The 23,522-nt window shown below is 54.0% G+C and overlaps 1 protein-coding gene and 1 long non-coding RNA gene across 4 annotated transcripts; one reads left to right on the top strand and one right to left on the bottom strand.

Annotated features, from left to right (window-relative positions):
- Positions 1-761: 761 nt before the first annotated feature.
- On the top strand, positions 762-11,037 carry SERPINH1 (serpin family H member 1). 2 transcript variants are annotated; one of them, XM_060018256.1, is made up of 6 exons: positions 802-874; positions 2,339-2,382; positions 4,925-5,580; positions 6,767-6,865; positions 6,979-7,211; positions 10,005-11,037. In XM_060018256.1, exons 3-6 carry the CDS (start codon positions 4,959-4,961, stop codon positions 10,305-10,307), a joined length of 1,257 nt encoding a protein of 418 aa, XP_059874239.1. In that variant the 5' UTR covers positions 802-874; positions 2,339-2,382; positions 4,925-4,958; the 3' UTR covers positions 10,308-11,037. The 2 variants fall into 2 exon arrangements, with proteins under 2 accessions (XP_059874240.1, XP_059874239.1); XM_060018257.1 differs by lacking the exon at positions 2,339-2,382 and having other exon boundaries at positions 762-874.
- A 4,628-nt stretch (positions 11,038-15,665) lies between these two features.
- On the bottom strand, positions 15,666-20,299 carry LOC138414136 (uncharacterized). Of its 2 annotated transcripts, none has more exons than XR_011246554.1 (3): positions 20,081-20,299; positions 18,196-18,289; positions 15,666-16,041 (listed from the first exon to the last, which is right to left on the bottom strand). It is a non-coding gene; the product is annotated as an uncharacterized lncRNA (long non-coding RNA). The 2 variants fall into 2 exon arrangements; XR_011246553.1 differs by having other exon boundaries at positions 15,666-16,021.
- Positions 20,300-23,522: the final 3,223 nt, after the last annotated feature.

Here is a 23,522-nt window from a genome sequence, read left to right as displayed (position 1 = left end):
GCATATTACTTAGTGGACAGCCAGGGTTTTCTTCCTGTGTACCCCTCCAGGCCCAGGCAGACCATGTGGTGTTTCCCAGGTGTCTCCAATACTTTCCTAGGTGAGGGTCAGGTACTGGGATTGGCCCGACCACTCTTCCTGTTGGGTTGGCCACTGAGGTTGAGCTCCAAGGTGTTCAGGATAAACTGCACATGGAGAAGGGTGCTGCCTCCCAACCTCTGACCACCTCCCCTGAGAGGAAGGAGAGGGGCCCTGACTGAGGAGGGGTTGTGTAGGGGAACCCAATTAAGTTTCAGCTCAAAAATGAAGGAATGGATCCACTTGGAGGCAGAGCTGCTGCAGGGAAAGGGGTGCTGGAAGGAATGTGCAATCAGGGGTAGCTGGCTTGTGCAAAGAGCCTTGGGGTGTTAGGGGGCTCCTCTCCGGGGAGTTGGACCCTGGAGACCCATGTCCCCTCCAGCTAAGTGTTCCGAGCTCCCACTAGGGTGCAGAGTCTCAGCTGAATCAAAGGATGCCTGCTCGCTCTGCAGTCGTGCGGGCCCCAGGCGCCCAGCCTCAAGGCAGGGGCTCCCCGGGTGCCGCGACCCCGTCCGATGAGGGGGGCAGTAGGACCCAGGGGCCGGGTGACTGCCCGCAGAGGGAGAGGCGGGAGCCGGGGCGGTTTGGGGGAGGTCTTTGGCTTTTTTTGGCGGAGCCGGGGCGCCCTCCGGAAGCTTTTCTAACTTTCCAGAAGTTTCTCGGGACGGGAGGGAGGTGGGGTGGGGGAACGCCATATATAGATCTGGAGAGCGGGGGCGCGGCGGAGAGTGGAATCCGTTCGCGGCTCGAGTGCGGCACTGTGACTGCGGTCCCGGCGCCAGCACAGCCCGGCCAGGTGAGGGGCGGGGGCGGCCCGGGTGGGGCGGGAGCGGCCGGGGAGAGCGGCGGGAGCTTTGGGGGTGCTCAAGAAAATGAGAGGGGAGAGCGGCCCGCGGGAGGGTTTAGGGGCCACTCCAGAGCCCGCAAACTGGAGTCCCTGGCACTTTGGGGACAGCTGGAGGGTTCGGCATGGAGAACCCGGGGCTGGGGGTTGATGGCGGAGCGAGCCCGAGGGCCAGAGCAGAGATCAGAGCCGGGATGGGGAGTCGGGGCACTCAGAGGGCCCGGAAAAAGTGCAGGGTTCCGCAGAAGTGTGGGGCAGGGGTGCTGGTGGCAGAGAGGAAACAGTGGGGCTGGGAGCCGGGATGCTGAGGCTCGTCCCTCTGCAGGATCAAGGAGGGAGAAGATGGGGTCTGGAATGCCTTCCAGCAGGGACAGGGAGGCCAGGCTGGCTTTGCATGTCTGGGTGCCTCCAGTTGTGGGGTTGAGGCCCAAGGGCCAGTGGGCCACCCTCCTCACAGGCTTGCTGGGGGGGCATCTGAGCCTCCTGAGGTAGGGTGGTAGGAAAAGGAGGTGAAATAGCCTTGACTTTTACTGGGCTCTTGGGGTCCCCATGGTTTGGGAGGAGTCCCCCACCGCGGCTCCATTTCTGATCGGCAGCCAGCACCAGTCTCCCCCACTTCCCTCCAAAAAAGGGGTGCGTCCTCCCACAGAAGGGACAAGGGGGCGCTCCCTAGAAGGCTTTGAGTCACCCACTCTAATTCTGTCCACCGCCACCTGGTTCCTGGAGTAACTGCAGGGTTAAGGCTACTTAAGAGGCCGGGGTTCCCTGCCCCCAGCTTAGGGACATTCCTGAGACGGCTGGAGTGGTGGAAGAAGAATGAAACCGCTTCCAGCATGACCAGAAAGGCCTGGCCCCTCCTCTTCCCGGGCTTCCGGCTGGTCCCGCTGGTCTGCAGGGCCCGGATGGAGGCCGGATGGAGGCCGAAGGAAAATCAGGGGGCTTTGGTTCCCTGGAAGTCTCTGGCTGGGACCACACCCTACTGTCCTCTGGCAGTTCATCTGCCCATCCCCCCTTCCTGAGGCCTCCGTGTCTCCTCCTTTTGTCTCTGGTCACCGGGATTCCCAGCAGAAATGTTTTTTCACGGGCTGTGTAACAGGACACCACATCCAGCCCTCCAGAGGGGCTCTGTGGGTGCTTCTGGGAGGAAGGAGCCCTGTGCTAGGAAGCCTGACCCCCACTGATCCTTGGTGGACTGGAGGTGGCTCCCTGCCCGCTCTCTGGCCTCAGTTTCTCCCACTGTTTGGTGAAGTGAATGACCTCCAAGGTCATTGTAGATCTGGGACTGGTTATGTGTTCCTTCTGCCAGGGGCAGTGCAGACAGGGTTCCATATGGGGGCTGGGCCTACCAGGCCCCCTCCTCACCACCACGCCAGCTCTGCCCTATCCCATCCTCCTCACTCTTCTGTTTTCTTTCAGAATGAAAAAGGCAGGCATTGACCTCCCCCTGAGGCAGTTTCAAGGTACTTTAGCCCTCCTCAAGTGTTCGAGAGCCCTTCTGGTGGTCCCCCCCCAGCATCTGCTTCCCTTCCCTCTACTTACAAAAATCTGGAACCCAGTCTCAACTTGGCCTGGCTAGCTGTGGGCACAGCCCTTGGTTCTGGGCTCGTGTATTTTTCTTTATGGGAGTATAAATCTTCTAACCTTAGCCTAAGGGCTAGGATTTCTCTGTAGCAACAGGGGCTGGGCTGTGGGAGGCTGGCTTGCTTGCAGTGACTTGCCTTCCTCCGTTCCTACTGCTGGGTTAACAGGGCAGCCCTTCTCCATAGCTGCACATCTCCCTGCAGAGAGTGACGTTGCGGGCTGGAAGCTAGGGCCAGGGAGGCTCTGTGGCACCCCCTGGGACCTGAACCCAGGCCTCCCGCTTCCCGAATAGGAAGCCCCCCTCTGCAGGCGGGTGCAGATAATTCAGTTTCCAGCCTGCCACGTCACCCGGCGCAGGAGCGCAGCTGTGTGGCTGCCTGAGGAATCCCAAACTAGTCATTTGGAGCTTTCTTAAAAAGCCCCTCCCAGCCCTTTAAGGTTCTGGTTGGCTGGGGGTGGGGCTGTCAAGACAGTGCCTGCCACGTGGCAAGGCTGTGAACTAGACTCCGAGACTGTCTCTCAAGGGGATGCTGGTGGCCTCTGCAGAGGTCCCAGCTCTGGCATCAGCTGTCTGGACTAAAGGCGGCCTTTGAATAGGATGACCATATATATGCCTGTTGTCCTGGCCTAATAATTAGTAGTGTCCCATTTTACACTCCTAAGTGTCTTTTTTTGTACAATAATTATATGGCCGCTCTGCCTTTGAGGCTCCAGGCCTGGTGGGGAAGTAGCTAGGGCTGGGAGGAAGGCAGGCTGGGCCCTGAGATATTCCCTTCCCAATCCGTTCTTTAGGGTGAAATTCTGTCTTACCTCTGCAATCCATACTCTAGGCTACAGATCTCTTTGATACCTCCCCCCAGGCAGCTGTGGGGCTCAGTGGCCTTCCCTCCTCCCACCACCTCTCCCCATGTACCTTTTGCTTCTCCTCTGCACCGCACCTCCAAGGAGGTGGCAGCCCAGGGAGGGGGGCCTTGGCTTGGTTCACAGGATGGCTGCAGCAGTAGAGTCTTCGCAGAAAGCCAGTGCTCCCCAGGCAGGTTCAAGGCCTGAGGGTCGTCCACCAGGATTCTGAGTTTTCCGTCTTCTTGAGGACCATGAGATGGAATCTGCCAGAGCCATGGGATCACCGCGGCTCCTTCCAAACCTTCCCTTTGCCATGTCACCTCCTCTTCCCTTGTGCTGCCTGGAGAAGCGGAAATGACCTCAGATTGGAGGAGTGTGGAAATAAGTCCATGTGGAGAGACTGTCCTGATGGGAGGCCCCAGAGAGGGGAGAGGGGCTTGTCCTAGGGGCCACTGCTACTGCTGTGGTTTGAGGAGGGGACCTGAGGGCAATCTTGAAGCCACAGAGTAGATAGGCACGTGTGGTGATGACTGTCAGATGGGAGGGAAGAATGGAATCTGAGGTGGCCCAGCTTCCTGGGAGAATGAACACACATCTGGCCACCAGCCTCTGGTGAAGGGGTGTTGGTGTCATTGTTCCTTTGAGCTGTGACTTACCCTCTCCCTTAGTATCCTTCCTCTCAGGAAACCTTCCCCCCCCCACACCCGCCGGCTCCCCCCGCTTTTGTCCTGGGGATTTCACATCCGCTCCAGGGGCTGTGGGCAGACGGGCAGGCAAGTCCCTGCCGAGACAGAAGCCTGGGCATGGAGACCTAGACCCATACAACTTGGAAAATGGCGCCTGAGGCTCAGAGAGGGGAGCACACACACATGCACACAGGCGAACTCAAGGTCACCCTTGGGGCAGCAGAGCAGAGCATCTGGACTCTCTCATTTAATGAGTGAACCGACTGGCGACTCATTAACATCCCAGGGCAGGAGGAAAGGCATTCGGGGAGGAGCAGGCCTGTACCTCCACCCCACATGACATCCTTTGTCCAGGCCCCTGAGTTTCATGCAGACCCTGAGCCCATCTACCACTTTTTTTTTTTTCCCACTGGAAAAGGGCCCCAGGGTTGTATGAGATCAGAGCTAATAACTAAAGGCCCCAGGTTTGGGCAAGTGGCCCTGGTTTTTGTTCATTAAGGAACAGCTGAGGCCTCTTGTGTGCCAGGCACTGGGGATATAGACAGAAGCCAGACTAGCTAGGTTTCCTACCCTCCTGGAGGTCACAGACTAATTAGGGATGGAAACAGTACATAACAAACATAAGTCTAAATGTTAAGTTCAGTGCAAGAAATCAATAGAGCTGAGGTGGGGATTTGCCTGCTTTGGCTAGGGAGTCAAAGAAGGCCTCTGAGAGAGTGGGCAGACGGAGACCCCCAATCTGGGCAACCCGGAGTTAGGTCCGGGCTCCCTAGAGCTCTGGGCCATCTTGCTCCCATCTCCAGGGGACTTGGTGACAGCCAGAGGCTAGGGATGGTTGTTGGCGAGGAACGACTAGGGCTTCAGGGCCACCCTCTCTCTGCCACCCTCACAGGTCCTCCGTGGTGCTCACACCCCGCCTCCCAGCCATGCGTGCCCTTCTGCTCGTCAGCACCTTCTGCCTACTGGCCAGGGCCCTGGCCGCCGAGGTGAAGAAACCCGCGGCTACAGCAGCTCCCGGACCGGCTGAGAAGCTGAGCCCCAAGGCGGCCACGTTTGCTGAGCGCAGCGCCGGCCTGGCCTTCAGCCTGTACCAGGCCATGGCCAAGGACCAGGCGGTGGAGAACATCCTGCTGTCGCCTGTGGTGGTGGCCTCGTCCCTGGGGCTAGTGTCGCTGGGCGGCAAGGCGGCCACGGCGTCACAGGCCAAGGCGGTGCTGAGCGCCGAGCAGCTGCGCGACGAGGAGGTGCACGCGGGCCTGGGCGAGCTGCTGCGCTCGCTCAGCAACAGCACGGCGCGCAACGTGACGTGGAAGCTGGGCAGCCGCCTGTATGGGCCCAGCTCGGTGAGCTTCGCAGAGGACTTCGTGCGCAGCAGCAAGCAGCACTACAATTGCGAGCACTCCAAGATCAACTTCCGCGACAAGCGCAGCGCCCTGCAGTCCATCAACGAGTGGGCGGCGCAGACCACCGACGGCAAGCTGCCCGAGGTCACCAAGGACGTGGAGCGCACCGACGGCGCGCTGCTGGTCAATGCTATGTTCTTCAAGCGTGAGTCCGGAGGGGCGGGGCAGGGCGCGGTGGGGCGGGGCCTCCTCTCCCCGGAGCCCCGCCCCTGGCAAATCAGGTCAGTGTTCCCGTGCCGAGCACCACAGCTGGGGCTCCTTCAGTCCTCATTAACAACCTGTGGACCCAGAGGGAGGCACTGTTACTGAACTCTTGTTACATACGAGACACTAGATTCAGAGAGGTGTAGTGTTGTGTCTAAAGGAACGGGACAGAGATGCAAGACCCACTGAAGGACTCCATAAGATGTGCTCCTGCCATGTTTCATCACATCAGAGTGTTGTTGCTTGTCTTAGAATCAAATTTAGTAATCAGTTCTATCTCAGTAATGAGCTGGAGAAAGGCTCCACATCTGTGACCATTACTAACCCTCAAAGCAACTTTGGGGGCAGGTGGTGTTACCTACATTTCACAGGTAAGGAAACTGAGGCTCAGCTAGGAGGAGAGAGCCCGGACTCAGGTCCAGGTGCATCTTGAATTGAAGATTCGATTTGGGCTTAATGTGTATTTTTGAGTACCTATATGGATAGCACTGTCCCTCTCACGGCATGCTGTGAGGATGAGGTGACCCCTCTTTTACAAATGAAGGGACCAAGATAGGGGTGAAAGGTCTTGCAGCCAGTTGGTGACTGAGACTGAATTTGAATACACGTCTGTATGTGACATAGGGCAGGGCTCATGCCACTGTCACGTATTCATGGTTTTTTGGGTCATTTTGGGGGGCACAGAGACAGGGCTTGCAGACAAGAATGAAGGGTGGTCTTGGGGCATCCCCTGCCCGGGGCACAGACCTCAGTTAGCAGGTGGGGTGGGAAGTCTAGCTGAGCGCATGTTGCACAAATGCCTGACAGCTGTCAGGGCGGAGGTGGACATGGTGGTAGCTAAGCTGAGGGTCCTCCTTCTGAAGGCACCCCCTGTCATGTGGAAACGGGTAGGCCCTAAATGTAGAGAACCGTATCTTCAGGCAGCATGTCCTGGGGCCAAGACCCACACCCCCAGGGAACATGTACTCTGTGGGCTGGGTGCTCGGGGGGAGGTGGGCCGCAGTTGAGCCCAGAAGGCTTTAACAAAGGCCTTGAGCAGGGAGAAATCCAGGGTATGCAGTTGAGGGGAGTGTCTTGACAAGATGGGGGCATCTATTTCTGACCTTGTGTTCTACTTCCCACTACAGCACACTGGGATGAGAGATTCCACCACAAGATGGTGGACAACCGAGGCTTCATGGTGACCCGTTCCTATACCGTGGGCGTCACCATGATGCACCGAACAGGTAGGTGCCTTGCAGGGCGGGGTGGGGGGGCCAAGTGGGGGCTTGAGGGTGCTTGGGGCCTGGCCCGCCCCCGCCCCACAGTGTTCCCAGCGCCGTTTCTGCTCTTCTCCCAGGTCTCTACAACTACTATGATGACGAGAAGGAGAAGCTGCAAATTGTGGAGATGCCCCTGGCGCACAAGCTCTCCAGCCTCATCATCATCATGCCCCACCACGTGGAGCCCCTTGAGCGCCTTGAGAAGCTGCTGACCGAAGAGCAGCTGAAGACCTGGATGGGGAAGATTCAGAAGAAGGCTGTTGCCATCTCCCTGCCCAAGGGTGTGGTAGAGGTGACCCACGACCTGCAGGTGAGGGATGGCCCAACTCAAGGGCCTGCAGGGCTTGGAGGGGGGCATGGCGCACGGGGCAACCATTCACCAGCTCAGCAGGTCTGTCCTGAGCCCCTCTGGCTGTCCAGGCAGTACTGGGCTGTGTTGGGGGAGGAGGCATGGTCCCTGCCCTTGGGAAGATGGTGATAACATCAACAGCTAAATATTGGGTTGGCCAAAAAGTTCGTTCAGGATTTTCTGTAACACCGTACGGAAAACCCAAACGAACTTTTTGGCCAACCCAATATAATTGAGCACGTGCTGTATGCTAGGCACTCTTCCTAAGCACTTTGCATGTATTAAACTCTTAATTCTCAAAACAACTTTATTAGGTAGGACTATCAACCTTATCTTACAGATGAGGAAAGTGAGGCTCAGGAAAGTGAAATAACGTATCCAAATTCACACAGTCAATAACTCAGACGTTTTTGCAGGCATGCCTCATTTTATTGTGCTTCACTTTACTGCGTTTTTTTACAAACTGAAAGCCTATGGCAATCCTGCGTCAGACAAGTCTATTGGCTCCACTTTTCCAACAGCATTTGCTCGCTTCGTGTCTCTGTGTCACATTTCAGTAATTCTCGCAATATTTCAAACCCTCCACCAGCAAAAAGATCGACTCCCTGAAGGCTCAGATGATGGTTAGCATTTTTTAGCAATAAAGTATTTTTAATTAAGGTATGTACATTGATTTTTTAAGACATAATACTATTGCAGAGTTAATAGACTACAGTATAGTGTAAACATAACTTTTATATGCACCGGGAAACCAAAAAATTCGTGTGACTCACTTTATTGCAATATTCACTTTATTGTGGTGGTCTGGAGCCGAACCCGCAATATCTCTGGGGTATGCGTGTATAGACTGTTCAAGCTGGAGGACTGTCCCCCATGCAGTAATAAGACTAATAATGGCTTTCAGCTCTGAGTCACTTGGCTGGAAACTTAACCAAACCCGCTCAACATCATTTCTCCCTCATGACCACCCTGGGTGGTGGGCAGCGGCTCAGAGAGAAGCAGTGACTCGCTAAGGTCACCCTGCTAGTAAGCAGTGGAGCTGCAGCTAGTTCTCAAGGTGAAAACTCAGGGTGGCCTTTTTGTCAATCAGGAGAGAAAGATTTTTTCCTCTACTCGAAAGGGAAAACGTTCATCTCATTCCTTCCTTGGATTCCAGAAATGATTCCTTGGCAGGTCTCTCACCTACAGAATTGTTTCAGACTTGTTGCTGAGAGAGCGTGGAGAGAGAAAGCTTGAGATGAGATGGGGCTTAGGCTCCAAACTGGAGACTAGTGGAACTTGTGTGGTCTGTACTGTAGACGGCACTGAGGGTTTCCAGAGGAACCACCTGTCTCCCTCTTGCGCTTGTCCCGACTCTACCCCAGCCCTTTCTCCTGCAGTTGCTGTCATCTGACTCCCCTTCTTTCTCCCGTGTTTTCCTGGCACCCTGGTTGGACACACTACCCGCTATCCTGCAATAGATTGAGTTGGGAAATTCCAAGAGGGTGATTTGTGCAAAGTCAAGGGGACTGGAATAGCTGGGCCTAGAATGCCTGTCTCAGGACACCCTGACTCTCAGATCCCTAGGTCTCGTGCCCGTTTGGCCATGCTGGGGAAGTGCACTGTCCCGCAGAAGCCTGGGCCCTGAAGGCTGCTGTTCACTCAGCCGACAGTCCTTTACTGCCACCTCTTCTGCACTGAGAGCCAGGGAGAGCCCTGAATATGGGCCCTGCATTGAGGGAGCTCTGAGCCAGGTGGGAGAGACAGACAGGACCACACACTGATAGCCAGAGGGAGGCCAGGGGTGCTGAGGCCCAGAGAGGCGCGGCTCCAGTCTTGTGGGATAGGGAAGCCTTCCCGGAAGACGTGGAGTCTAAAGGGACCTACAGAGACAGGGTAGCCACTGAGATGCCATCGAGGATGCAGTTTCAGGGAGGCTGTTGAGTGGAGAGCGGAGTGGGACATACTGAGGGTTAAGGCTGCAGTGCAAGCACAGGTCACAGGAAAGAGCTTGTCCTTGGCTTCCAGGGTGCGGAGCCTTAGAAGAGTGTGTGTGTGTGTGTGTGTGTGCTTTTTGACTTTTTACTATGGAAATGTATAAAGATATATTAAAGAGAGATTAGTATCAGGAACCCTCATGTATCCATCACCCAACATCAACCATCGTCAGCTCATGACCAATAAGGATTCATTTATACACACTCATTCCTCACCCATCAGATTATTTTGAAGCAAATCCCAGATATCATATCACTCTGGAAAGGTTTTAAGCCCCAGAGTGATGTGGTCATAGCTGTCCTTAGGATAAGTCTTTCTCAAACGAGTGTGTCAAGAATTACCTGGAGAGTTGGTTCAAAAGGTTCCCAGCCCACCCCCAGAGATTGTGATTCCGTGGCTCTGGGCTGGAGCCAGGGAATGTGCGCTTCGTGTAAGCCCCTGGGTCACGCTGATGCTGGCGACCCACCACCCACAGTCTGAGAAGCACAGGTCAAGGTGGCTCGGCGGGGCCAGGCATAGATTCTGCCTTTTCCCCCTGGGCCTTAGTTTCCTCATCTGTGACGTGGTGATTGGAAGCTGTTGCAGGGTTTTCATGAGAATTAGGAAAGCAGTGCTTGGCAGTGCCCACGCCATGTCTGGCACACAGAAGGTGGCAGGGAGTGGTCATCTCTGCTCTGAGGGAAGAGACGGGAGGAGACGGCAGGCGGTGTGGGTGGAGGGTGAGGGTCTAGGAGCCTTACCCACCGTGGCCTCACCGGCACTCACCTGGTCCTGCAGAAACACCTGGCTGGGCTGGGTCTGACTGAGGCCATCGACAAGAACAAGGCAGACCTGTCTCGCATGTCCGGCAAGAAGGACCTGTACCTGGCCAGTGTGTTCCACGCCACCGCCTTCGAGTGGGACACAGACGGCAACCCCTTCGACCAGGACATCTATGGGCGTGAGGAGCTGCGCAGCCCCAAGCTCTTCTACGCCGACCACCCCTTCATCTTCCTGGTTCGAGACACCCAGAGCGGCTCCCTGCTGTTCATCGGGCGCCTGGTCCGGCCCAAGGGTGACAAGATGCGAGACGAGTTGTAGGGCCCCAGGGTGGGTGTGGGATGGCACGGGGCAGCGGGAGGCTCCTGAGACACATGGGTGCTATGGGGGTGGGGAGCTGAGGTACTGACCTTGGATGGTCCATGGGGTGGGGGTGGGAAAACAGGGGGGCTGGCTGTGTCTGAGCAGACCTTCCTAGCCAGGATTCACTCTGCCTGGACACAGGCCCCCAGATGTCAGGATGCTGAGCCCAGAGACCCCACATCCTGTGGGAGCTGGGCAGTAGTCGTGGAGCCCTGCTCTTGGCCCTGGGATCCAGGCTGCCTCGGTCAGTGTTCATATTTATAGCTGTGTGCTTTCTCATCTGTGAGACAGAATCGAGTTGGGGATTTAGCCAAGCCCTCATGGAAAGGGGGCCCTCTTCCTGATACCACCACCACCTCAGCCCCTCCCCGGCTCCCTCCCAATCTTCTGACTTCCCTCAACTATAAAACTAGGTGCTGCAGCCCCTGGGACATGTACCTGCCCCCTGCCCCTGCCCCCCCATGGGTCTGACCCCAGTGAGGGGGTCGGGTATAGCTTATGGGGGGGCAGGGGGAGCTCTTGGGCAGACTCCAGTCAGGCATCATGGGGATGAACATTTTTTTTTCCCTTTTATAGATTTTCAAAGATGGGGAGGAAAGGGGGGAAATGAGCCTTTGTTGCTGTCAAACAAAGATCTTATTTGTACAATTGTTTTTTTTCAATAAAATTTTCCAGTGAAATTTTGTCAGAGCATGGAAGGAGATTGGATCAGAGATTCCCATCTCATTCTTCCCCGGGGAAAAGGGCTCCTTCTGTTAAGCCACGTTTGCTACTAATAGCCCTTGTCAGGCCCTGAAATCCTGGCAGATGATACCATGTGGCAGGCCCACTATGTGCTGAATTGGAAATTGTTTTGGCTCGGGCTACCCTGGAGAGATGGTGGCTGCAGGGCCGGAGTGACAGTGCTGGACCTGGAGCCCAGACTCTGCTGTCCTGCTGTGCAGGGCCCCAGGGTCCCAGTCTTCAGCCCCCTAGGCTTTCACTTAAAGCTGACCTCATCCACATCCAGGGCCAGAGGGCACAAGCTCAGGCTGCCCAGCTGGGCAGGACTTTGTGAAGAAGGGGCTTGTGGGAACCTTGCTCTGTGTCTGGGTTTGCAGCAGGAGATGAGGGACCTGATAACAGTCCTCACACTGGTTACTTTTCATGGTCCTTGGGGCTCCTGACATCACAGCTCAGGGAGGGAGAGGGCAAGTGGGATGCACAGGACAGAAGACCAGTGGCCAGGGAGGCAGAGGAACAGAGGAAACTGGATTCATGTCCCATCTCTGCTGTTTGCTGGCTGTGTGACTTTGGGAAGGTCACTACCTCTCTCTGGGTACCTCTCCAGCTTCTGTTTGCCAACAACTCTGCCCTGGGGGTTGTTGGTCCGAGGAGGGAATCCCTGCCTGGCTGGGCAACCTAGTTGGAGTCCTCCAAGATGTGAATGGGGCTGCAGAAGGGCCAGCTGATTCACTCCCATTATTACCATAATGCAACACAACTGTTTAGAACTCCAGGTCTGTTCTGTGCTGTGAACCCAATAAATTAGATCTCTGCCCTCAGGAGGCTTCATCTAGAAGTGGAGACGTAGGGACAGTGACAAGTATGCTCGGTACACACCGTGTTCCAGTCCCCTGGATCATTCTGTTCCCAGACATGCCACACTTACTCTCCTGCCTCAGGGCCTTTGCACTAGCTGTTCTTTCTGGCAAGTGGTTCTTCTAGATCTTTGCAAGCCTGCTTTTTTGTCGTCCAGGACTCGGCCTAAATGTCATCTACTCCACAAGGGCCTTCCCTAAGCACCCAGTATAAGCAGCTCCTCCACAACATCAGTTTCTTTACTATGTTTTCTTGTTTTACTGACTCAGTGCTCCTAAATTATCCACCTATTGACACATTTGGTCTGTCCCCACTACTAGAATGGAAGCTCCACGAGAATAGGGACGATGACTTTTTAAAAAAATTTTTTATTTATTTATTTTTGGCTGCATGCGGGCTTTCTCTAGTTGCGACGAGCGGGGTCTACTCTTCATTGCAGTGCACGGGCTTCTCATGCGGTGGCTTCTCTTGTTGCGGAGCACGGGCTCTAGGTGCGCGGGCTTCAGTAGTTGTGGCATGTGGGCTCAGTAGTTGTAGGTCACAGGCTCTAGAGCGCAGGCTCAGTAATTGTGGCACATGGGCTTAGTTGCCCCGCGGCATGTGGGATCTTCCCGGACCAGGGATCGAACCCACGTCCCCTGAATTGGCAGGCAGATTCTTAACCACTGCGCCCATGTCTTGTTCATCACTGTATGTCCTGCACTCAAATTCAGTGTCATACACACATAAGGCACTCAAAACATTTTAGTAAGTGAAAGAGCTGTGTTAGAAGGGCACCAGGGCTTCGGGAATCCAGAAGGGTGCTATGGGTGGGCGCCATGACTGCCATGGGGAGATCAAGGAAGACTCCCAGGAGGAAGTGCCATGTAGGCTGCCTTGAAGGGTAAGTAGGCATTTCTTGATCAGAAAAATGATTTTAATAATACCAGCTGGTCCTTCCTTTGTATTTTGCTTCTACTATGTGCCGAACACCATGTTGGTCACTTGATATATATAAATTTTATCCCAGCCTCCTAACGGCTTGGCTAGGTAGGGATTATTCCCATTTTACAGGTGAGATAACCGAGGCTGCGAGAGGTTAAGTGACCTGCCTGAGGCTCCACAGCCAGTAGGGCTGGGCTGGGAAATGCTCCTAGCCAGCTGGAGAGTTGTTCTTCCTCCATGACACACAGAAAGGGCAGGAGAGGAACTGGCCAGATTTTAACAGGAAAGGTGCATAACCTCAGTCTGTATACGTTGTCCAACTTAGTCCCCACAATAGCCCAGTTAGGTGGGAAGTCTTCCTACTCACACAGGTATAGTTCAGAGATGGGGAGACTGGACTAGAAGCTGGGACTCCTGGACCCAACGCTCAGCCTGCAACAGCTTCCCCACCAGGTGGGCATGGGCAGTGAAGGAAGGCAGGGCTGAGTGTGGGGCTGCCCAGATGACACAAAGGGGGCCCTGAGGCCACCTGCCTCCATCCGGGCACAGGCGGGAGGGTGGTGGGAGGTCTGTGCTCCCACCTCACAGTGAGGGGTGGGGTTGCTGGTGTGAAGGGTGGCAGGGCAGGTGGTGGAGGTGGATAGGTCAAGGTTGGGCTGGGGCTGGACCAGCCACGTCGGCGCCCTTGATGGCCCATCACAGCTCTGTGTGGAGCTTTCTTGCCACCTGGAGGCCACTGAAGGGACCTCCTTGTTAAAAGTCTCAGAAAGATGATGACCCTGCTGCACTGTGTGGGTCTTGGATGTGAGCGCAAGTGTGGGGAGATGGGGATTAACTTTTACTGAGCACCGACTATGTGCCCTGCACTGCCGGGTACACATGAGGGAAGCTCTTAATTCTTAGAGCTTCCCTCAGGGGTAGCTATTACCATCCCAAGTTATAGAAGAGAAAACTGGGGTTTAGAGAATAACGTGACCAGCCCAAGGCCACCTAGCAGGTCAGTGACAGAGCCTGGCACGTATGGGAGCGCAGGTCAGCTGGCTGTGGAGGAGAGAGATGGTCGATACGCGTGAGCTCCGTGCTCCACGGTTTACAGGAGGCGGTCAGTAACCAATGGGATTCTATATAATCTTTACTCCAGTCCCCGCAGCTAAAGCCGCCTTGAGAGTAGCCCTTGTCTGCCCACGCCCTGGCCACATCCCCAAACCCAGCACAACGCCTGGCACACAGGAGGTGCCTAATAAATGCTCATTCAAAGGAAGTGGTCCAGTGGGTGCTCTGGTGCTTAGCAACAGAGGCATTGGAGCCTGGCAGACCAGACTGGAAGCCCAGTTCTGCCACTCCTAGCTGTGTGGCCTTGGGCCAGATACTTAACCTCCCTGAGCTTCAGTTTCCTCACTAGTAAGATGGGAATGATAATAGCAAGTACCTCATAGAGCTGTGGTGAGAACGAAATGAGGTAACCCATGGTACCTGGCAAATAATATGTGGCCGAGAAATATTAACTATTAATAAGAGAAGGTAAATCAAGATCATACTGCAGAGCTGGGATTTGAACCCAGATCTCCACAACTTTAAAGCCTGATTCTTTCCATCATGCCATACAACCTGGGGGTCAGGCAGAGCTGAAGTGGTCAGGGAAGACTTCTTGGAAGAAGAGGTGCTAGAGGTTGGTAGGAAAGAGGGGAAGAGGCATTCTGGAAGAGAGGCCCAGCGTGAACAGAGGTGCGGCCGCTGGAAGGGCCATGGGAGCTTGGGACACAGCGAGGGGCCCAGGGGAGGGTGGGGGTGAGATAGAGGGAGGCCTGGCTGCCAGGTGCTGGGCTGAACTGCTCTGAGAGGGGCTGGGAGGAGGCGGCTGACGGGGAGGCCCTGAGGTCAGTGAACGCTTCTGCAGGAGCAGAGCAGTTGGTTTTGCCACTCCCACCCCTCCAATTTCCCTCCTTTTCCCACAGCCCCCGCTTGACTTATCCCCTCCCCTGGACTTTCCTCCCTCTACTTTTGCTCATGTGGCCTCTTCTGCTGGTATCATGCCTCCCCCTACCTCTGCCAGTGGAGCCCTCCTCATCCTTCAAAGCCTATCTCAAAGGTTACCGACTCTCCAGAGACCCTTCCTGGGCCCCTGTCAGAAGCGCAGCTGCCTCTGTGCTCCCAGAGTTCTGGGGAAGCATCTCTGGGCAGCACACACCACATTTTCCCTCCAGGTGCTCTCTGGGGGACTTGGTCCTTCAATACCTCTTGCTGTCACCTTTCTTCCTCTCTCTCTGTGACATGGACATGTCTGCTCAGCTCCCCTACGTGCCTACCACCAGGGTTTCATTTGTTGGGGGGAGCACGGAGTCCACATGTCCGGGCATGAGCTGATCCACCTGGCTGTCCCAGCAAGAATTAGAAAGTGTTCTGACACTTCAAACACACCTACTGAGAAGCGGTCAGCTCTCAGACTTCCTTTTGTGTTTCATGTCATTCCTCTGTCTTGGTGTAAACCAGAGATGACAAACTCAACAGGGGAGCCGAGAGGAGGCCCAACAGGAGGGGAGAGCTAAGCTGTGTTATATAACTTACCAAGACAGGAGTTTGATGCTGCCGTCAACAAATTACATTGTCAGTTTGTCAGCTGAATTCACAGTGCTGCTAGATCTCAGGTGAAATTTAGGGCACTGATCTCAGGGAGGGAATTAGAGGCCATATGGCAGGATTTGGACGATTTAGAGCACCCCTAGCTCCAGTAAATCCCCGTGCAGCCCAAGCTGCCTTGCCTGAAGACCTTGAAGTGACCTTGTCTTGGAAGTTACCCTGCAAAGTGTTCTAGTTGTTTATTGCAGAGAAACAAGCCATTCCACACTTAGTGGCTTAAAATGACAATTCACTCTTTTTCCCAGTTCTGCGGGGTGGCTGAGCAGTCCTTCTACTGGTCTTGTCTGGGTTCGCTCGGGTGACTGTATCCACTGGACGCTGGGCTCAGCTGGGATGGCTGGGCGCTGAGCCTCTCTCTTATGTGTGCCTGCATCCCCGTCTTCTTCCTGGCACCGTGGTGGCCTCAGGATTCTGAGAGGATGAAGGCAGGAGCTAAGCCTCTGAGGCCTGGGCTCTGCAGCTTATAACATGTCGCTTCCATCACATCCTGTTGGTCAAAGCAAGTCACGAGGCCAGCCTGGATTCGAGGGCTGAAAAAGAGACTTCACGTCTGGATGGAAAGAGCAGCGAAATATCATGGGCATGATTTCAATCTACCCCACAGGGGGAGGCCAAGTCTCTTCACGCACCAATCCCATTGTCTCCAGTCCTATAACTGGGATTAGACACTTTCCTGTCTCAGAAGACTAGTTCCAGAGTCAGATGGGGGAGGAGGAAGCAGCCACATCAGAAGAATTGCAAGATTTTGCTAATTTATATCACCAAGGAGTCTGGATGATATATGTGGGAACGTCTTCTGCGGGTGCTAGTGCATGGAGGCAGGAACACAGTTTTCACTGGGCTGGATTTATTAATACGGGTACATTTACCTCAGATCGCAGAGTCAGTGTGCCAGTTTGAGCACCTAGGAGTGGTTTTCATTGTTTGCTTAGCTGGTTGACTGAAACCTGGATTCAACTGAGGCCTATGCTTAGTTGATATTGAAATGCCAGAATTCCTTGCTTTAACATAGAGGAAGGAATCCAGTGCTAAAGCAGGGAGCAATGTTGGTGTGGATTTACCCTGTGTGACCCACTCACATACTCCCAAGCCAAGTTCCACACTCCCGACTTCCTCTTATAGAGCCTGGAGGAAACTCCCTTCGCCAAGGCATGAAGAAACATGTTAGTGAGGGGAGCATCTCTGAAACATGATGCAGTACTTGTTCTCTGCAGGCTAGGGATACTAGTGAAAGACACTGCCACAGAAATGGGCTCCATGATTTCAGTGGAAATGATGGGATCCCAGGGGAGCAGAGCACAGACAGCAGCACTTGGCCATCTGGGACGTCAGATGCCAAGTGGTACTCAGAATGGTCTAACCCACAGATGTCTTTAGCAAAGACTAATTGTTTAAGGGCCAAATAGGACCAAAGGGACCAAATGGATAGGCAGCCTCTAAGTCCTCCTTAATGTATAACAGAAACAACAAAGCAAAACAACGACCAAAACCCTCCAGGCCTGGTAGCAGAAGCCTGATTTGACCCACTATGAAAGAGAACTTTGGTCTCTCACCCAAAGCCCCTTGAATGGAAGAGAGGTCAGTACCCTTCAGAGCGGCCCCTTCAATAGCACCCCAGATACATACTGTAAATCTTCCTTTTAGCAGCCTACCTTCCACAAAGGGCCCTAGGGCATTTGCCAGAGAACTGTGCTCTGTGAAAGGAAAATACACAGGCTTTTCAGGGATTAGCAGACCTTGAGCTTATCTAATGCTAATTCCTGAGGACATAGAAAGCCACTGTGTAGAGGCTCAGGTGCATCAGGTGACAACTGGAGCTTTGACTCAAGTCCAGGCATCATCCTGCAATTGTATTTTTAGTTTCAGGGTGTATAATTGAAATTTACAGCACACATGAGCCTCTAGACCTGTGGAATAAGGGCCATTATGGTAGAAAGGGCCAAGTGGAAGCTTCTGGAACTTTTTCTTCTTACCAATCAATAAACTGGTACAGATCTGGGAGAATCACAGAAATTTGTGCCCTCATCAAAACTTGAGAGATGCAGGCTGGTTTCTATTACATCCCACTTAATTTACTTCTTTGGTCTGTGCAGAAGGCACAGGTCTTGGAGAATGACAGCGAATTATCATAAGCTTACTCAGATGATTCCAGCAGCTACTATTCTAGGTATGGTCTTTTTATGGGAGCAAATACACATATATTTTGTTACTTAATGTGAAACTATTTATCTGAGAAAGAATTTTTTTTTAAACTTCCTCTGCGGAAAATACCAGAAGCAGCTTTCTTTTTCTTGGCAGGGACAGCAATACAGCTTTCTCATCTTGTCTTGAAACTCCCCAAGTCTCTGATTCTCTGTTACAATGTAACCTGTGGGGATTTTGACCATCCTCCCATAACACACAACATCATACTTGTCTGCTACACTGATTACATCATGTTCCTAGGATTCAGAGAGTGGAAAGTAGCAGGTACTTTAGATGCATTGATAAGATACAAATGTGCTGAGAATGGGAGATGAATCCCATAAGAACACAGGGCCCTGCCCCCTGAGTGAAGTTTCTGGGTGTTCAGTGGTCTGGATCGTGCCAGGAAACATATATTAGTCAGGGTTCTCCAGAGAAACAGAATCAATAGAAGATACAGCTATAGATATGTGTATATAGAGATAGATACAAAGAGATGTATTATAAGGAATTGACTCACAGGATTATGGAGGCTGAGAAGTCTTGTGATCTTCTGTTTGTAAGCTGGAGACCTAGGAGAGCCAGTGGTATAGTTCCAGTCCAAGTTTGAAGGTCTGAAAAGCAGGAGAGCTGATGGTGTTTAGTTCCAGCCTGAAGGCAGGGGAAGACCAATGTCCTAGCTTGAAGACAGCCAGGCAGAGAGCAAATTCTCCCTTACTCAGCCTTTTATTCTGTTTCAACAAATTAGATGAGGCCCACCCACACTGGGGAGGCCAATCTGCTTTACTCAGTCTACAGATCCAATGTTAATCTCATTCCTTACAAACACACCCAGAAAAATGTTTGACCAAATATCTTGGCACCCAATGGCCCAGTCAAGTTGATACATAAAACTGTCACATCCTGAAAAGTGAAAGGAATTTGCTGTTTTCTGTCCCTAGTAGTAAGAAAGAAGCACACTCGTTGGGCTTCTGTGTATTTTGGTGGCAATGTATGTCACATTTTGGTGTTCCGCTCTGATTTATGGAGTAACTAGTAAGAACCAAACTGAGTTCATCCTCCTGCCCAAACCTTCCGTTTCCTGTTTTCCTATTCATCCACCCAACACATAGTTATTACATATCTATTGGGTGTGTAGGCAAGAATGGAAGATTCTGTAATAGACAAAGAAATCACTGCTATAATAAAAATGATGGACAAGACCAAGTGTTGACAAGAATGTGGAGAAACTAGAACGTTTCATGTGTTGCTGGTGAGAATATAAGATGGTGCAGCCCTTGCCCCCCCAAGAATCAGGTCTAAGCTCACGGAGGATGTTAAACTGGATGGGCTGAGATGGAGAGGGGGGAAAAGTGTAGGTGCTTTGATGGATGAGGGGGTAGACTGGCCTGACTTGGGAATGGGGGTGTGTAGAAAGGGCAGGGAGCTGGGGGGTCTGGATTACGGGGCCTCTGAGGGATGGGCTCAGATGTGGATGGCTACAGGAGTATCTGGGGAACGGCATTAACACCACACAACCTGGGCAGGCTTTGGGAGCTCCGCAGCCAGACACGGTGCAGGGGGTGTGGGGCTGCCAGTGCCCCTCTGGCTGGGCTGGGGCAGCCATAGTGACAACCTATGTGTCTTCTCAGGATGGCCTAAGCCTCCTGGACCTAGGGACAGGGTGAGGCTCTAGGAAAATGACTAATATTAGAGTTCCTGCCCACCCTGGCAGTGAGAGGAGGGGCTCCAACTTGATTTAATTTGATTTATCAGAATAAAGAAATGCCTCATTTCTTACACCCTGAGTGCCATCATGTAATTCACATACAGAATTACAAACTGTGATATATGTGACGTAAGAGGGGGTGGCCATAGAGATAGAGAAAAGAAGGCAGATTCACCATTTATTTAGCTGGTAGAGGGCGCAGGTCTTAGTGACGGATTGGAAGTGGAGGGCTGGTAATTGGTGCAAAAAATATTTCCAGGTTTCGGACTGAGAATGGCGTGCATTCCCCATCCCCTTCCTCTAGGTGATCCATCCTCGCCGCGACAAAGACAAAGACTACGGAAGGTGCCGCTGCAGTACGATTTGGCCCCATGGTCTGCCCTGAATCCGCACGCACCGCCTCCTCATTACACAAAAATGCCAAAAGGTGTCCAGGCAGTGCGGGGGTGTCCCCGGCAGGTGTTCAGGGCGGGGATCACTGTGCGAGGAGTAAAATCGCAGTCTTTCCTTGGATCCGCCACAAGGGGCTCCAGCGAGGCCTCAGCCCAGCTCCAAGAGGGCCCCCCAGACCCGCCTTCGGGGGGCGCGCGCCCGCGGGTCCCCAGGCTTCTCTAGCCAGCCCGCTCCCAGGCCCTGGCCCGACCCCGCGCCGAGAAGCTCCGGCAACTGGGCCCGGAGCCCAGACGGGGAAACTGACCTGGCCGCATGGGCAAGACGGCGTGCGCGTGCGAGGACGGCCGCGGCTGGGGACTGGGGCTCAGCGCCGCCCGCCCGGGGGGTATGTCGGATCCCCAGCTGTCAGATTCAGAGCCGGGAGCCCGGTTAAGGGCTCTTGGGCGGAGCCTGGGCATCTTCGGGATCCGAGTTTCGGATGCCGGCGCGCTTCCGAGGCCGCTCCGCGGGGAAGGGGCGCCGCCCTCTCCTCCTTCCCTCAGGCAGCCGCGTCTGGGTGGGGTTACAGGCCGCGGCCCGCCGGGGTCCTTTATCTGGATTCGCCAGGCCGCCGAGGGGCGGGATTGAGAGGGGTGGAGACGGCGCGTGCTGGGGAGGGGCTGGGAAATGGCTGCAGCTGGGAAGAACCAGGCTTAGGATGAAGTCTGCATCTGAGAAGGGCCAAGAGCATCTAGTTCATTTCCCGCCTTTCGCCGCCCCAGCCCAGGGCGGGGGCCTGAGCCTACCACCTCTGTCACTGGGCCTTCTTCCAATGCAGTAGAGAGCTGGGCGTGATGCAGGTGAGGCGGTGGCCTGCAGCTCAAGCCTGAGCTGGAGGTTTTCTGCCTCAGTATCACCTCTTATCATCAGAGCCACTTTATCATCAGGAGGAAATTGAGGGGGCTGGCGCTGGGCTGGAGGCCGACCTGCTTCCGCCACTGCCGCCTCTCGGTCATCTGCACTCTCTCCCTCAGCTTTGGACCCTGGGCATCGCTCTCCTTATTGAATCACTCCTGGCACCGCAGGCCCTGGTCTCTCCTTACAGCTTTGGGCGAGACCTTCCTCAGCTTCCTTTGTGCCCTTCTCTTCCTACCTTTAAAAAGTCATCAGAGCCTTGGGCTGGGCCCACTTCTCTTTCCATTCTGACAGTGTCCCTGAGGGAGCTCAGCCTCCCCATGTGGGGCTGACCCCCACACATTGTTTCCAGGCAGCTGTCTCTTCAGAGGGGGAGCCCTGGTAGCCAGTGGCTTTCTGGACATTTGCCCCTGGATGTTGCCCATCACAGAGAGAGCACCATCTATGTGGCCCGTGGGAATGTGTGTGCCACGGGACCAGGTGTGTGGGTCAGAGGGAGAACTGAAAGGAGGGGCGTGGTGTCCGTACACAATACTTCTTTAGCCTCAGCGTGGTCTTTTCTTATCTGCAGGGCCCTATTAGAATTCACATGGCAGCAAACTCTGTGTTGGGTGAGCCAGGAAGAATCCTCATGGGGGGTGTGTGTGTGTGTGTGTGTGTGTGTGTGTGTGTGTTTATAGAGGTGGCTTGTGGGGCAGAAAACACTGGTGCTGTTGGGAGTGGAGTGAGGAGGCGGGACTGGGGCCTGTTGCTCAGAAAACTTCACCATTTGGAAGTCATCAGTACTTCCTGTGATTTCTCTGTTAGAACCACGCTGAGCTTCTTAAAAAAGAGACCTTTAAAAAGGGTTAGTGTTCATAATGGGTCTCAAAGGTCTTAAAGGGGTAGGAGTGTTCCTTGGGAGCCAGCTTTGGTGGGGTCAACAGGTGGAGCTCTCCCCACACCCCCAGGCCCCTGAGGGCTCTGGGTTTTAAAGGGGAGGCTACTGTGACCCACACCAGTGGGATCCTAGCAGGGCCCATCTCTGAGCAAGCCTGAGCCTTAGCCCCCAGCTTCTTCCCAGTAACACGCTCACAGCCTACAGGACTGACTCCCTGACTCCCTCCCTGAGGTCCTGGGGTTCAGAAAATTGGTCACCCCTCCCTGGTCTCCGTTGTCTGCCCCAGAGGCCTGCTACACCCTTTGGTCAGGCCCTCGTGAAAATCAGGTTTCTTTGATTCAAGGACTTCCAGAGGGGGCTTACCCTGGCCCTCCCAGCCACATCCATGATACCCCTTCCAACCCCTGCTGCCTGGGCTGTCTCTACTTCATAGCCACTTTCTCTGAGAAGGCTTCCTGGATGCCCCTACTAGATTTTCTTTCTTCACTGTCCTCTCAAAGCCAGGCCTTTAGTTGTCCTAGGGCCTCATCCCACGCCACCTTTATTGTCATAAGACTGGAACTTCTGTACCACAGTGACCTCATGCCCAGCACTGAGCGAGGCACAAAGTGAGTGCTGAGGACAAGTCAACTGCAGGCATGAATGAGTGGGGGACTTCAGGCGTTGTTTTAAAAGCCCTGGCTGAGCTGTCCTGGATACTGAATGAGGACCAGCAAATGTTAGGTTCTGCCCTCATGAGTGTCCCGGGACCCTTCTGATCAGAGGCCTGGTTTACTCAAGAAGCATGACCCCTGGAGGACCTTTAGGACTGAGCCCTTGGCAAACAACTGTCATCCAGGGTTATCCTGGGCACCTGGGTCCCTGCTCCTGTCTCCTCTGCAGGTTTCAACTCTGAACAGTCAGCTGCTGCAGTTTGGTCCCTGTTGGGTACCTAGGCTTTCATGGAAACTGACCTGTGAAATACTAGAGCTCTTAAAACCCTCAAAGTTTCCTGGGTTCTAGCAGTGTCTTTTGTTTTAATGAGGGGACTCTTGGTGGCTTCTGGATCACTTCAGGATGGGGGCTGGTCACCAGAAAGACCAAGTCACGATTAGAAGCTTGGAATTTTCAGCCCCACCTTCCATCCTCTGGGAAGGGGAGAGGGGCTGGAGATTGAGTTAATCATTGATTATGCCAGCATGATGAAACCTTCATAAAAATCCCCAGAGTCTGAGGTTCGGAGAGCTTCTGGGTTGCTGGGGGCACTGGCAGGGTGGTGTGCTTGGTAAGGGCAGGGAGGCTCCGTGCCCCTTCCCCTGTACCTTACCCTATGCATCTCTTCCATCTGGATGTATGCTTTATCCTTTGAGGATAAATCAGTAAACATAAGTACGTGTTTCCCAGAGTTCTGTGAGCCATTCTGGCAAATTATTGAACCCAAGCAGGGGGTTGTGGGAATGCTGATTTATAGCAAGTCAGTCAGAAGTACAGGTGATAGCCTGGGACTTGCAATTGGCATCTGAAGTTGGGGGGGGGGTGCGGGGGGACAGTCCTGTGGGACTGAGCCCTTCACCTGTGGGAGCTGACGCTGTCTCTAGGTAGATAGCGTCAGAATTGATTTCAATGTAGGGCCCCCCAGTTGGTGTTAGATAATTGCTTGATGTGAGGGACCTCCTCCACCCCCACCCCCCCCAACCACCTCTGGTGTCAGAAGTGAAGTGTGGTCACAGTGTGAGAGTAAAAGGGAAACACATGTGTGTCCCGCCCACACCCTCACGATGGGGTCCTGTCCTCAGTCTCAAGCAACTCCCACCCACTCCCATCTCATAGCGACAGCTCACAGGAGCTGGGAATTTCTCAGATGGCCCGGTTGGATGAATGCAGAGCCCTGAATGCCCACCCTCAAATGTGCATGGCGCGCACACACACACACACACACACACACACACACACACTCAAATGAAGCCAGACAGGGAGAGGGACACTGCTGAGC

This window comes from Delphinus delphis, chromosome 8 (assembly GCF_949987515.2).
Source record: "Delphinus delphis chromosome 8, mDelDel1.2, whole genome shotgun sequence".
NCBI classification, from domain to species: Eukaryota; Metazoa; Chordata; class Mammalia; order Artiodactyla; family Delphinidae; genus Delphinus; species Delphinus delphis.
The sequence above is the reverse complement of the archived record's forward strand: the minus strand, read 5'-3'. Positions and strand labels throughout refer to the sequence as shown.